This window comes from Lactuca saligna, chromosome 8 (assembly GCF_052625555.1).
Source record: "Lactuca saligna cultivar CGN05327 chromosome 8, ASM5262555v1, whole genome shotgun sequence".
Lineage (NCBI taxonomy): Eukaryota > Viridiplantae > Streptophyta > Magnoliopsida > Asterales > Asteraceae > Lactuca > Lactuca saligna.
In genome coordinates, this window is record NC_136424.1 from 121,931,558 (window position 1) to 121,947,794 (window position 16,237).

The following is a 16,237-nucleotide window of genomic DNA, read 5'->3' on the forward strand; positions in this document are numbered from 1 at the left end:
GTGTACTTATATATGTTTGTGTATGTCTCATGTGTTATTCCATTTTTGGAGAAAAACTTATCTAGAAGTGTTGTATTGTCTTACTAATATAATCATACAATCTTTTTAATGCTAGGTTGTCTCTTTCTCATTATATATCGTTTTTTATGCCAAGAGAGTCGTTGCATTTGTGATAAACTTAAAATGTTACGTTAATTGATGTGTATATTTTACACATGACTAAATGGTAGCTAAAGTGAACGCCATTAAATAACTATTTTCTTAACCATACTAGAATGTCAAATATTTGAAATTCTACATGATACATACTAGGACAAAAGAAGTGGAAGGGAAAGGATAACGAAGTGCATAAAAATTAGCTAGATAGTTGGAGGGACTTTTGATCAAAGCCCCAACCATAAGTTTTGTCACAAGATCATATGTAAAGCACCAAGAGATGCATAGCATCATGAGCAATCAGCCTTGGAAATATTTTTTAGCAGAGTGACTGCTCATGATGTTATCTCATTTCTTGATGGATCTTCTTCTTCTTCTTCATGTGTGAAATCATAACCCCGGCCCATGAAATATGTTAGACCTAAACCTTTCATCCATTCATCGGAATCCTCCATTTAGAGCAGGAGCCCAATAATCCGCTCCATTGTCGCTCCCAACTTGCATTGTGCATGAAACCGGAACAAGGCACAATCCTCTACTCCTCAAGTCTTTCTTTGGTTCATCATTAGGATCCTAAATTAATTCATTTTTAACCAATTATCAGTACCATGATTAATCTTGAAAAGCAAATTCATACTAATAAAGTACGTTGATTTTAAAAGTAACATTCTGAAAAATCAAGGATTTTATCCTAAACTAAATTGACTAATAAAGGAAAAAAATACCTGGTCAAGAGCAGATCCTTTCATCTTCATGCAGCTATCATTCAGAAGCTGTGTAAGGAAAAAGATTAGCGATAATTAGCAATATGATTACAATAATATGTGTCAGCTTTTGGTGAAATGAATGTTAATAGAAAAGTTAATTATTCAGAGTATAAAAGTAGAAATATATACCTGACCTGGGTCTTCAGGAAATAAACAATTTCTCTCCCCTTGATGAACCTAAATATATATAATAAAAAAAAAGAGTTATTAAATAGTTAAACAATTATCTAAATCTTTTACACCTTCCCCACATGCTCACGTGTGAACACTCACATGCATTGCGGCAGAGTGAGAAAAAGGTGATGTGTCTGTGTTTTGTTGCTTAGGGGAGATGAATATATACATACATATGGTATGTATGTATATATTTACTATACGTATTAATAGAAAAGATAGTAGGATGTATTGGGTCGATCCACATGCAAAGGAAATCTCTTCTTTAATCGTCATTCATTGTATTTTACATCTTTAACATTATCCTTAATTCGGTAGAAATTTATATAGTCGATTCTATCATTGTAGGAAGAAGCTTCCTTTAGAACTATTATACGTACATGAATACTTATATATTTGTATACAAGATTGTGTATAACGTATGGTATATATACTTACAGAGTGTTGATGGTTTCTCATGCTTCCTGATCCACTGCCCAGGTAAGGTAAGCTGAGGGCCTAAAACATTAAAAGCCGTACACAAATTAACTCCACCATCTTATATTAATTTCTGTCTACATTTTATTGTATTTGTAAGTCTAGAGCTATCAAATATCAACACGTTTACTCGATACGAATATTTTGTTACTTTAAGTCAAATGTTAATTTGTGATCTTTTCGTATATAGATCAATCTAATTGGCAGTTGTTTTTTCTTTAACAAAGTTGGCGTAATCTGAATTCGATTTTAGTTAATTAAATTTCATTTAAATATGATTCTTTCTATATAAGAAAATTATTTTAAAAATGAATGATTATGAGCAATTTATGAACTACTGCAACACAAATTAAAAAAAAAAAAAAACCTATGACATATAACATTATTTTAGAAAAATTCTAATTCATGTAACGTTTTAGTTGTTTTTCAGCATTTTCCATATATAGATTGTTATTTCTCATATAAAGTAAAAGCAACTTAAATAATTCAGAAAGTTATACACACTCATGTCATAATTATAAACTTTTTCACTTGACTCTTGAGAATAAAAAAACAACTTATACTCATTTGGACAGAGGGAATAATTTTTTAGAAATTAAAAACATGCATTTGACAGAGAGATATAGTTTAATATGGGATTGAGGCACAGAATGTTTATATAACATTATAAAAATGCAAAGTAATTTTGATGGAATATTAAGGAAGTGAAGCTTTTAGCTAGTGTGTGTGTGTGTTTTTGTGTTTGTATGTGGCATGACTGTCCCTCATGGTAGTTTGTGAAAGATGAATAAAAGAAGAAGAAGAAGCACAGAAGAAAGGAAAGTAGCATCACCTCAATTTGACTCTGAAGGAATCTTATGTAACCAATAGCTTCTAACAGCACAGAAGCTGTGTCAGTCTGCACCAAAATTAAATAAAATGAAAATTCATATAAGTGTTTTCTCATAATTAAAGATACCAAACATCATATATATTCGAGTAAACTATTATTTTTGTTTTTAACTAGCGAAACATCTTAAGTTTGTACAGAAAAATTTCATCTACAAGGACAAGACTGGGCATAAAAAGTTTTTCAAAGCTGAAACCACCATAGTCTTCTTAAAAAACGATGCTTTATTCACTCCTATACTATTTCTGGAGAGAGAGAGAGAGAGAGAGAGAGAGAGAGAGAGAGAGAGAGAGAGAGAGAGAGAGAGAGAGAGAGAGAGAGAGAGAGAGAGAGAGAGAGAGAGGAATGTTTTGAAAAAATAACTGTTCTTCATTTCTTTATTAATTTTATAAGTTCATGTAAAAAGCTTGAAATATAATTTTTGAGTAATATAGTTATTACTTTCGTATATATAAAACTATGTTATTATCTATAAACGAGCTAGTAACGCTCATATTTTTTTGTTTACCCTTTCATGTTTATAGAAAAATAATTATGAATGAGATATAAAACATTGTTTATCAATGATTTACGTTCTTTATAAAGGAAAATCAATTTATAAAATACATTAGTTGTAAATTTGGTTATGGTTTTAGGTTTTCTCATGTCATAACTTTTATGGAATCATATTAACTCTTCACGGGTGCTTCTTTTGTTCTCAAATGGAAACTTCATACTCCATACATTTCAAAAAAACTTAAGACAGAAAATTGTTAGTATTGGCAAACAGATCGTGACTATTTTATAGAGAAGATATTTTGTTCTTGTTTATTTTTTTATTAATAACAAAAATCTTATTGACGTAGTTTTGTTTTCTTCTGATTATCCACATAAATGCACACCATGCAAAAAAACTCGAATAAGAAATATAGACGACAGAATATCGATGGTTTGTTTTAGCAAACAGTTTCATTATTTTTTATAGCAATACTTCCTATTGAATCGATTTGACGTAATTATTTTGATATATTTATTCTCATTAATTTTCATTTGATAAGACCATCAATAATTATTCTACGGAAAATAAAAAAAGAATTATGTCATATCATCCTCTTGTTTCATCCTTTTCTCGATCTCTCGCATTAATCTTCGTTAATAATTACGTAAATTCATGCTTAAGTATGCGAAAATTTATATAGAGCATACTATACCTTTCCAAACGGAGAAACAAGCTGGTGAAGTGCTGTTATTCTGTCTCCTAATTTTTCTTTCCTCACCTATTTTTAACATCAAAAAACAAATAGAAGAATCAAAATAACAAATTGTATTTTTGCAATGATTAATATATATACACCTCTTTTATATATATATTTTAAAAGACTTTTTATCATCTCTTTGTGTGGATATAATTAGCACAGATGAACTAAAAGAATCGTTATGGACTAAAGAAACCGACAATCAAGAAGGACAACAGTTATCTTCCAAAAAGTACTTCTTCCTCTATTTGGGTTTTCCACCTTCTGTGTTTGTGTGATTGTGAAACAAAGAAAGGGATCGAGAGTAGAGATCTAACTTGAGCTAAGTTAAATTACCTTGAAGGTAGATTGGTTTGACGAAGGTTGAATTTTAGCTTTCTTGGATACCCCACCAGTAGCAGTGCTATTACACTTCATAAATCGAAAAAATAAAAATTAAAAAAGGAAAGAATGAGAAGGTGTGAGCTATCAAAATTACGCAAGTTCATGTACTTCTGCCATGAACAGATTAACTAGTCGTCTACCAATTAAATGCTATATATAGTACTTGAACCATAAGTGAACACAAATAAGTAGGAATCCATGGTTAGAAGAGATCATGTGACTTAACAGAAAAATATGGTACGATCATGTAGTCGAAAGAAATCTTGATTGAAATCTTACACTTTTTATCAAAAAAAAAAAAGAGAGAGTTATAACCTCAGATGAGCGATCTGGTGGAGGGTGTCTTCCATCTGTTTTGTTACTAATCGTGGTAGAAAAATCAAGCATGTTGTTGCTCAAACTCGAGATACAAGAGTTAGGAGATGAAACGGGGATCATTGGATTAGACCAAGTATTTGGTTTAACGCCATGAAAGTCGACGTTGCTATGGCCATATGATGATCCGTAATTAAGTGAGTTTTCTTGCTTCACTCCAGATTCTACCATGGGATTAATCTGCTGATGATGATGATGATGATTGTGATGATCATGAAGTAGTTGTTCTTCCCAATTCTCCAGTTTCTTGACTTGTTGCATATGACTCAAAGTTGACTTGTCGTCCTCTCCCACTAATCCGCTCCTATTAAATTTTGTACAAAGATCGGAGTATCAGTCAAAGTATGCATGTGTATGAGTGTTCGATCTGTCTTTTTGTTGTCCATAAAGAAGCACAAAAAGACTTCAAACATTTGTACCCAGGGACTTAATTATGAAGAAACCCATGTACCCTAAGCTAAAAAGATAGGAGAGAGAGAGAGAGAGAGAGAGAGAGAGAGAGAGAGAGAGAGAGAGAGAGAGAGAGAGAGAGATTTGTTTACATGAGTAATTGGCTTAAGGAATCAGGAAAGTCGTGATGATTATCATGCCATGGAGATAGTGAAACTGGTGGTGGTGGTGCATATTGGTGATGGAAGAAGTGTGGTTGTGCAGAAGCAGCGAAGAAGGGAGGTTGAGGAGGAGCTGGCGGAGGGGAAGGTCTGGTGGCAGCCATCATACTCCACCAGTTGTTTGGACCGCCGGCAAGCATTTGTTGCACCGGTGAACTTTGCAACATATTTCCTCTATTCATTTCTCCTCTCAAAAGAAACAAGCATACAAAAGATTAGCTTTCCCCTTTTTTTTTTTTTTTTTTTATAACTTTAATATATTTTTGTTGCTCGATCACTCGCTCTCAATTTGTTTTTTTCTTGAATCTCCCCCAAGTTAACACTCCACTCTTTGTAGAAACTTTGAGAGGTCTTCCGATACTTGATTAAGTAGTGAGAGAGAGAGAGAAAGAGAGGAGTGTGGTTTTGAATGATGGGGTATTGAGAACCTTTTTTGTCTTTGTATTCTCTCCTTTCTTTATTAGCTTTCTCTTTTCTTTCTTTATTTTTTTATTTATTTTTCTGTTTTATATAATTTTACTTTTTTCTTTGCTTTTGCTTTATCATCAAAGTAGGGCAGCGAAAAAAGGTCGTGCCAATTCAATTTTACTTAAATAATTAGAACCCTAAGAAAAATCAAATGGTTCTAAAATAATATAAACATAAAAGTATCAGTACTTGTACTTCATATATATATATATATATATATATATATATATATATATATATATATATATATATATATATATAATTCAGAAGTCCACAAAAAATAGTTACTAGATAAATATATCGAATCGTTAATCATACATACATGCATAACAAGATCATATATAGTAATTTCCTATATATGATGCATACTATCTATTATAATCATGAAACTTTATTCATTCTCATTTTGATAGCTTTAGTTGAATCAAAGTATTACTTCAAAATGTCAAAATTTCGTAAGAAAGTTTGTGACAAATTCAACAATGAATAATGAATAATGGGATTTTATTTTGGATAAGTTTTTACGATCTTGTTTGTTGGGTTACATTACAATAAGTAAAGAGCAAAGTAAATTATAGTAAAACCTTTTTCACTCTCTGGCAAAACTTAAACAATTCACCCATTGCTTTGGCATGGCAAAAGTCGAGGTGATCTTCATAATTAATGATAAGTTAGGCATAAAGTTAAACCAAAAAAGATGGAATGGTAAAAGGTGTTTGTATTTATATACAGATATAAACAAATATTTAACTATGTTTGAAAAATAAAATTTATTTTTAATTTGAAGTATTACATGGTCACTCTTTGTCATTTATAATAGCCATTTTAAGATCATGCATCTATTTAAAGCATTTCTTGTAATTCGTGATGTAATGATCAAAACGTAGTTCCATTGAATACAAAATAAACTTTAATTTATATGAAATTCGTAAAGACAATAGCTTGAGCATTTTTGATTTAAATTTAAAGAAACTTCCATAGACATAAATTATAAATAACCCAAAATTTCTATTATCAAGGAAAATATTTTATGCAAAAGTTAATGAACATCGAGGGAACACATGAATTCAAAATAACCAGCCTTAAAATTCAAAAACAAAATCAGTTATAATTATTATGAGACGAATTAAGCGATCATGATCATTTTTTTGTCCTCCTGAAGAGAAATCTAATCTGGATTCATACTACTTTTCTTAAAGTTGGATCAAAACTTAAAAGTAGATATCCAATAAGTTGATACTGAATATTAAGGGGATACTTGGTTTATACTGAATTTTATTGTGAAATCCCAGACCAAAATAGCAAAACTTTGATTTTATTTATCAAAACAACTATGGTTTTATGTTTATTAAAAAAAAAAACTTATTGAAAAATTATATTTTTTTTATTATTTTTGTTATTATTATTATTTTTTTACCATACTCTTAAAGTAACGTTCAAGGACGGATCTAGTATGGTGCAAACGGTGGTACCGGCAACACCTAGTTTTTCCCGATGTAGTGTAAAATTTTTGATTTTTTTTTTCTTTTTTCTACTATAAAATATGTCACCGGCAACACTTATTATGGATTGGCAACACCTATTACGGACCGCCAACACCTACTATAGAATCTTGCATCCGTCCCTTGTAACGTTACAATAATGTTATAAGAAAATAAGCAATCTAATCATATTTTGGAGCATTTTTCTTTTACATAATCCTAATTTTTTTGGGCAATTACTAAACTAATCATTTTAGGGAAGTGATTAGTAATTTTTAGCCAAAAATTAATAAATGTCCAAATATAGCCCACGAAATCGTAGGTTTCGATATTCGTCTACTGTTTCGCTAATTCGTCTACTGTTTCGTGTTTTTGTATATATATATATATATATATATATATATATATATATATATATATATATATATATATATATTCATTTTTAAGTTACAAAATGTAACTACCCAATTTTTTTCAAGTCTAAAAATTTCATTTTTAATTAAACACCTTGTAAAATATTTGAAAATAAACAACATTCGATCATATTGTTTCTTAAATCATGTTACGTGTCTCGAAACCAATACATGGAATCAACCATAGTGTCAGAGTACAAATCCCAGAACAATCTCATAATGCGGAAAACAAAGGTGTGTATGATATGCCGCTACCGTGGCAGCTCCTTCCCCTTCGCTGAAGAGGTACCTGAAACCAAAACTCTAAATTGTAAGCACGAAGCTTAGTGAGTTCCCCCATAATACCACATACCATACAAACATATAATGAACAACTAAGAGATACAGGCCCTCGCCCACACTCTGCATCTAGGAGATACGTGCCTCACCCACACTCCGCTATCTGGGAGATACGGGCCTCGCCCACACTCCGCTACTAAACCATAACATACAAGTATCACACAGACAACAAGTATAAACAATTCTACCACACTAGCATATATCATCATCAAACTCAACTATGAGATACGGGCTCTCCCCACACTCCGATACTATCATATCGTCTATACGGGCCGACCTTGGTGCCTTAGACCCGTTCCTACTGGTAGGAAACTCACCTAGAAAAGTAGCTACCAAAAGTCTGACTGTCAGATGTCTGACTGCTGCACCGGAAATCCTTCGGCTACAAATCCATAAACATAGATTAGCCACTCATAAATACCCTCAGATCAAATGACTGACCTACCCCTGGTCCAAGGTCAACTCCTTGGTCAAAGTCAACTTCCAGTTGACTGGACTCGCCAAGTCATGGCACAGACTCGCCGAGTCATTCTCCTACTAACCTGGTCCTACACGCCTAGTCCCTCTTCCCACTCACTGAGTCACCCTTAACTGACTACTTGGGACTATAGAACCGACTCACGATCCGACTCGCCGAGTCCAAGAACAACTCACCGAGTTTGAAGAACAACTCGTCGAGTTCCAGGAAATATTCATATGAGTCGTCGAGTAGTTCATCCAACTCGTCGTGTCTAAGGCCACATTCATAGAACTCGCCGAGTTCCACTTTGGGATTCGCCGAGTCCCTATGACCCATTTCCCATACAGACCAAATCTGAGACATGCAACGCTTCCAAACCATAGATCCATGTTCCTAAGGCATGCTTATCACGTAAAGTTGTAAACTTTACGTGCATGTATGACCCTATAAGCTCAAACAGGCAAAACCAAGCTCTTAATGAGGTCATACACTCAATGGGGACCTCAATCACTTCAACCACAAAAACTTTATACTTCTAATACACCCATAAGGTCCAAATCTGGAGTCCTTTCAGAACATAGAGCATAAACACATGGAGTTTGAGGTTTTAGGGCTTGAAAACCACTAATTTGGGACAAAAAGGGATCTAATGAACTAGCGATCAAGGTAAGAACTTTTCTACCTGAATGGAAGCTTCTCACAGTGTAGATTTCGGATCTACCTCCCCTCCTTGCACACTTTAATCTCTTCCTTCTTCTTCTAAGCTCCAAACCTTCTTCACAAAGCCAAAAACACTCTCAAGAACAATATGGGGGCTAGGGTTTCGCTCTAAAGCTCTCTTGAAGTGTTAGGGACAAAGGAGGCCAAGTTAGAGCGTTTAAATAGGGTGCAAACACCCGGATTAGGGTTTTTTTTCCCAAATAGGGTCTACACGCAGAGTCCGGGGACCGACTCGCCGAGTCCAAAGTTCAAACCCCGCGTCTTATCCCGCTCCTACTCGGCGAGTTGGCTCATCAACTCGCCGAGTCCAGGGTAAAAATGCATTATTTAAAAAAATGTAAATTGTAAGGAGTACGTACCGGGAACCAGGTGCTACAAATCTCCCCCACTTATCTTAGACTTCGTCCTCGAAGTCTGCTGCTCGATCCTGAATCAGCTCGGGGTAGTGCTCCATCATCTCTTCCACTGGCTCCCAAGTCCACTCCGATCCCTTCCGGTGCTGCCATTGCACATTCACGAGTTCCACCCTTTTGTTCCTCAGATCCTTCGACTTTCTGTTGAGGATTTCCACAGGCCGCTCGATGTATTCAGGCTGTCGTCGACCTGAATATCCTCCAAAGGCACCACTACCGAGTCGTCCACCAAACACTTTCGCAACTGAGAGACGTCGAAAGTGTTGTGGATCTGGCTGAGTTTGGCTGGCAGGTCCAACCTATACGCCACTGTGCCTACCCGTGCTACAACCTTGAATGGCCCGATGTACCTTGGGCCTAACTTTGCTCGCTTTCTGAATCAGATGACGCCTTTCCATGGCGACACCTTCAGAAGAACCATATCCCCGACTTGGAATTCCAAGTCTGAACGACGCTTGTCGGCATAACTTTTCTGCCGACTCTGAGTAGTCTGAAGCCTGCTCCAGACCTGCTGAATCTTCTCTGTTGTCTGCAGCACCACTTCGGTACTTCCCATGACCCTCTGGCCAACCTCTCCCCAACATATCGGGGTCCTGCATCTCCGTTCGTACAACATCTCGAAGGGAAGACGGTCAATACTCACGTAGTAGTTGTTGTTGTATGAGAACTCAGTTAAAGGAAGATAGGTATCCTAACTACCACCGAAATCTAGCACGCATGCCCGCAACATATCCTCAAGAGTCTGGATGGTCCGCTCACTCTTCCGATGTTCCTCCTTCATAGCCTCCTGCTGAGACTCCCGAATCCGCTCCAATAGTGGAGTCACTACTGTCATCCATAGGCAGATATCTAGGATCGGTGCTGCCTTACGGCTAAGCGCGTCGGCCACCACATTGGCCTTCCCTGGGTGAAAAAAGATCTCGCAATCGTAATCTTTTACCACATCCAACCACCGCCGCTGCGTCATGTTTAGATTCGACTGATCCATAAGGTACCTCAAACTCTTATGGTCCGTGTAAATGGTACAGCGAAATCCATAGAGGTAATGATGCCAAATCTTGAGGGTGAACAAAACCACCCCCAACTCCAAGTCATGTGTCGGGTAATTTGCGTCGTGAGGCTTCAGCTGCCTCGACGCGTAGGCGATGACATGCCTTCTTTGCATCAATACCGCGCCCAAACCTGAGATGGATGCATCGCAGTACACAACAAAATCCTATATGCCCTCTGGCAGGGCTAAGATTGGCACCTCGCACAATCCCTGTCTCAGTATCTCGAACGCTGCCTGCTGTTCAGGCCCCCAACAAAAGACCACGACCTTCCTTGTTAGCCTGGTCAATGGTACGAGTATCTTGGAGAAATCCTGGATGAACCTCCGATAATAGCCTGCTAATCCCAGGAAACTCTGAATCTTGGATGGAGACTTCGGAACCTCCCATATCATCACGGCCTCCACCTTAGCCGGATCTACTGAAATCCCATCCTAGTTGACTAGGTGCCCCAGAAACTATACCTCACGCAACCAGAACTCACACTTGGAGAACTTGGCATACAAGCTCTCCCTCCTCAAAGTCTCTAGCACCTCCCGCAGGTGCTCCTCCTGCGTCTTGGAGTAAACCAAGATATCATCGATGAAAACTATCACAGACTGATCCAGCATCGGTCTGCACATGCGGTTCATGAGGTCCATGAACGCGGTAGGAGCATTGGTGAGCCCAACCGAGATCACCACGAACTCATAATGGCAATAGCGCGTCTGAAACGCGGTCTTCTGCACATCCCCCTCTCTGACCCTCATCTAATGGTAACCTGAACGCAAATCGATCTTGGAGAACCAAGATGCTCCCTGTAACTGGTCAAATAGATTATCAATCCTCGGGAGTGGGTAACGATTCTTCACCGTTACCTTGTTCAACTCCCGATAGTCTATGGACATCCGATGCGACCCGTCCTTCTTCTTCACAAACAAAATTGGGGCTACCCAGGGCGAACTGCTCGGCCTGATAAATCCCTTGTCTAGCAGCTCCTGCAACCGCTCTTCAAACATTCTCAATACACAATCCCGGAAGACCTCTGATGCTGGAACCGATCGATCGTCGGCAATCTCTACCTCTAAAGGGCAATCCAACCTGCCCGAAGACTCAGGAAACTTCTTGCTAAGTGCAAGGGAAACAAATGATCGGGTAACCCCAATTCGAACAACACCTGAACTCGGATACCGTTCACATGGAACGGTCCTAAGCAGAGCACATACACATAACATATCAACATTAAACCAACATAACATAAAAGCATAAATAAAGAATCATACCAGTCACCACATTGGGTGTGGTGCGTGCCTCCTCGGTAGTCAACTAAAAGGCCTGGCTCCTCACCAATGGAGCCTCTGACTTGCCTTGACGGGCATCTGTGATCCTCAGAGTCGCTGGAGCCGGCGCCTTCACAGGCGCTGATGCTGCTGTCAACTGAGGGCAATTGGCCCTCTTGTGGCCCCTCTGGTTGCAATGGAAACACAGAAACTCAGATGTCTGAACAACCAAGGCAGGGGCAGTACAATCCCTGCTAAAGTGTCCCGTCTTTCCGCACTTGTAGCAGCCCACTGATCCCAATCTACATGCTCCCTCGTGTGACCTGTCGCATTTCCCGCAGCGGCCCGGTCCTCCTTGGCCTTTCGGCATACCATCTGATCCCTTAGGCTTCTTCCACGAAGCCCTAGCCACCTGCCCCACCTCTGCCTTCCTCTTCCGGATATGCTCCAGATCAATCTCCCTCTCCCTTTCCCTGGCAATCATGGACTCCATGGTAGGGCAAGCTGAAAAGCTAACATGCTCTCGGATGTCAGCGAAGAGCATGTCATGGTAACGGGTCCTCCTCATATCCTCATCTCTAGCATATTGGGGCACCATCAATTCCCTCTCCCGGAACTTGGCGATGATCTCCGTCACATTCTCCGTAGTCTTTCTCATGTCTAAGAACTCCCTGGCCAGCTTCTAAAGCTCGACAGCCCGTACAAAATCTGCCCTGAACCTGGTCACAAAGTCCGGCCAGGTCATAGCCTCAACAACCGAGGCTCCTAACGAGTCACTGACGGACTCCCACCAATCTTTAGTTCTGTCTATCAAACACCCTGGTGCGTATCTCACCTTCGACCCCTCGGGGCAGAAGCTAGTTAGTTGTACGGACTCAATGTCCATAATCCATCGTATTGCAGCAATAGGGTCCTTCGCCCCATGGAAATCTGGTGCACCACTGCTCCTGAAGTCCTTAAAGGACAGTATGCGAGATCCTAACTCGCTAGATGCCATGTCACTCCTGAACGCTCTGAGGCGGTCCTCCATCAGCTCGACTATCCCTTCCTTGATCGACCTGAAAATGATGGGGGTCGACTCAAGGATGCCTCTAGTGATCTCTGACGCGATGAACTCACGTAGCCTCTCATCTACTAGCTCGGAACCTGATCCGGAACCCGATCCCTCTCCAGAACCGCTACCAGTTGGCCTCTGATGTAGTACCACCATTCTGCAATAGACACGACAACCATTAGTGATACTGATACTTCTACAGGAATCACATATATTTCAAGTTCCCTGGTCTTGTCTTGGCCTTCCTTATTTCGGGTACGGATCCTTTGCTTTCAATAGTATGGGCCCATACTACCTTGCACATCTATCCGTACCTTCTTCAAGGACTGCCTCGACTCCACCATATCCCTTTCACTACTGCTGATCACTACTATACTCATCCTAAGCTTACCCTAGGGAAACCTCTGACTCCACCCTACCCAGTCCTCAGCTGCTGAAGGCCTCCTTGTGATGCCAATTAGCCATTACTTGAATACCATCACATGTGATGAGGCTCAGATAATCCTTCGAGTAACCGACTCGTCCCTACAACGGGTAGGCTCAAACGAGAGCTGTGCAATAGGGCCAAATCCAACACTCTAAGTTTATTCAACCCTCGTCACATGTGACGTGATGTATTCACCTAATGGCTAACTTCCATCACTCAGAGCCCCACAAAGCACCAAGCAAGCAACATTCAGACAAAAGGGAACAACCTCAAGCAATTCCGTCCTTATAGAGAGAAACGGGTCTAGCATATAGTGCTAAACTCATATTGTTACGTATAACCTAAACAGGCTATCCTACTGCTGTCTACTCAATACTAGCATGCAATTCTCATAAGATGAAGCACATAAAGCAGGCACGTAAGGCATCACTCCTACATCCCTAGTCCTATTCTATCATGTTGTTCTACTAAAACTGTTAAACATAACATAAACTTGTATGGGTATTTTGGGGAATATTTTCTTGAGCTCGGCCGGTCGCGCACGTCACACACTTCGTTCATTCTTAAAACTCTTTACTTATTCCTTTTTAGAAAACTTTTTTTTTTGAAATCCTTTAATCCCTTGATTTGAGTTCATACATCCCAGAGGGTGTGTCTGAATCCCTCAAACTAGGGCTCTGAAGCCAACTTGTAACAACCCAATTTTTTTCAAGTCCAAAAATTTCATTTTTAATTAAACACCTTGCAAAACATTTGAAAATAATCAACATTCGATCATATTGTTTCTTAAATCATGTTACGTGTCTGAAAACCAATACATGGAATCAACCATAGTGTCAGAGCACAAATCCCAAAACAATCTCATAATGCGGAAAACAATGGGTGTGTATGATGTGCCGCTACCGTGCCAACTCCTTCCCCTTCGCTGAAGAGGTACCTGAACAAGTACCTGAAACCAAAACCCTAACCCTCGCCCACACTCATGGAGATACGGGCCTCGTCCACACTACACTAACTAGGAGATACGGGCCTCGCCCACACTCCGCTAACTAGGAGATACGAGCCTCGCCCACACTCTGCTATCTAGGAGATACAGGCCTTGCCCACACTCCACTATCTGGGAGATACGGCCCTCGCCCACACTCCGCTACTAAACCATAACATACAAGTATCACACAGACAACAAGTATAAAAAATTCTACCACACTAGCATATATCATCATCAAACTCAACTATGAGATACGGGCTCTGCCCACACTCCGATACTATCATATCGCCTATACGGGTTGACCTTGGTGCCTTAGACCCGTTCCTACTAGTAGGAAACTCACCTCGAAAAGTAGCTACCAAAAGTCTGACTGCCGGACATCTGACTGCCGCACCTGAAATTCTTCGGCTACAAATACAGAAACATAGATTAGCCACTCATAAATACCCTCAGATCAAATGACTAACCTACCCCTGGTCCAAGGTCAACTCCTTGGTCAAAGTCAACTTCCAGTTGACAGGACTCGCCGAGTCATGGCACAGACTCGCTGAGCCCTTCTCCTACTAACCTGGTCCTACACGCCAAGTCACTCTTCCCACTCACTGAGTCACCCTTAACTCACTACTTTGGACAATAGAACCGACTCGCGATCCAACTCGCCGAGTCCAAGAACATCTCGCCGAGTTTGAAGAACAACTCGTCGAGTTCCAGTCAATATTCATATGACTCGCCGAGTTGTTCATCCAACTCGCCGAGTCTGAGGCAACCTTCATAGAACTCATCGAGTTCCATTTTAGGACTCGTCGAGTTCCACTTTGGGACTCGTCGAGTCCCTATGACCCATTTCCCATACAGACCAAATCTGAGACATGCAACGCTTCTAAACCATAGATCGATGTTCCTAGGGCATGCTTATCACATAAAGTTGCAAACTTTACGTGCATGCATGCCCTATAAGCTCAAAAAGGCAAAACCAAGCTCTTAATGAGGTCATACACTCAATAGGGACCTCAATCACTTCAACCACATGAACTTTATACTTCTAATACGCCCATAAGGTCCAAATCTAGAGTCCTTTCAAAAAATAGAGCATAAACACATGGAGCTTGAGGTTTTAGGGCTTGAAAACCACTAATTTGGGACAAAAAGGGGATCTAAAGAACTAGTGATCAAGGTAAGAACTTTTCTACCTGAATGGAAGCTTCTCACAGTGTAGATTCCGGATCTACCTCCCTTCCTTGCACACTTCAATCTCTTCCTTCTTCTTCTAAGCTCCAAACCTTCTTCACAAAGCCAAAAACACTCTCAAGAACAATATGGCGGCTAGGTTTTCGCTCTAAAGATCTCTGGAAGTGTTAGGGACAAAGGAGGCCAAGTTAGAGCGTTTAAATAGGGTGCAAACACCCAAATTAGGGTTTTTGGCCAAAAAGTGTCTACTCGCAGAGTCTGGGGACCGACTCACCGAGTCCAAAGTTCAGTCCCCGCGTCTTATCCCGCTCCTACTTGGCGACTTGTAACAACGCAAATTTTCAAATAAAATTTTCATTTAAAATAAAGTAATTTCATTCAACCAATAGCATTTATTTCATGTTTCATATCAAATACATATATAAAATCCCCCTAGATCTCAAATAGCAGCAGTGTGTATGCATCATACCGGTGCCTTCCCGCGGTCCTCGCTAGTACCTGAAACACATACATAACAACTTGTAAGCATAAATGCTTAGTGAGTTCCCCAGTATACGACTTACACATATACGCCTTTCCAGGCCCTGACCTTCCGGTCCACAACACTTCGCCTTCCGGCCCGTAACATAAACGCCTTCCGGCCCGTAACATATTGCCTTCCGGCCCGTAACATATTGCCTTCCGGCCCATAACATATTTACAACACATAATACATTTACTCTAACGCACATATCACATATATCATATATCATACCTGACCTTTCTGTCACATAACATATCGCCTTCCGGCCCGTATAAACATACATATCATGCATAGCAACTACCTTTCTATTTATAGCATATATAACATACATCGTATTCGACCTTCCGGTCACACAGTCAAACCCTTCCGGGTATAGTATAGTGAGAA

At 39.3% G+C, this 16,237-nt stretch overlaps 1 protein-coding gene across 1 annotated transcript; it reads right to left on the bottom strand.

The window, feature by feature from the left end:
• Positions 1–236: 236 nt before the first annotated feature.
• On the bottom strand, positions 237–5,495 carry LOC145009193 (basic helix-loop-helix (bHLH) DNA-binding superfamily protein). Its single transcript, XM_078967870.1, has 9 exons — positions 5,000–5,495; positions 4,398–4,761; positions 4,035–4,109; positions 3,654–3,719; positions 2,407–2,472; positions 1,536–1,595; positions 1,053–1,100; positions 882–929; positions 237–729 (listed from the first exon to the last, which is right to left on the bottom strand). Exons 1-9 carry the CDS (start codon positions 5,248–5,250, stop codon positions 595–597), a joined length of 1,113 nt encoding a protein of 370 aa, XP_078823996.1. The 5' UTR covers positions 5,251–5,495; the 3' UTR covers positions 237–594.
• Positions 5,496–16,237: the final 10,742 nt, after the last annotated feature.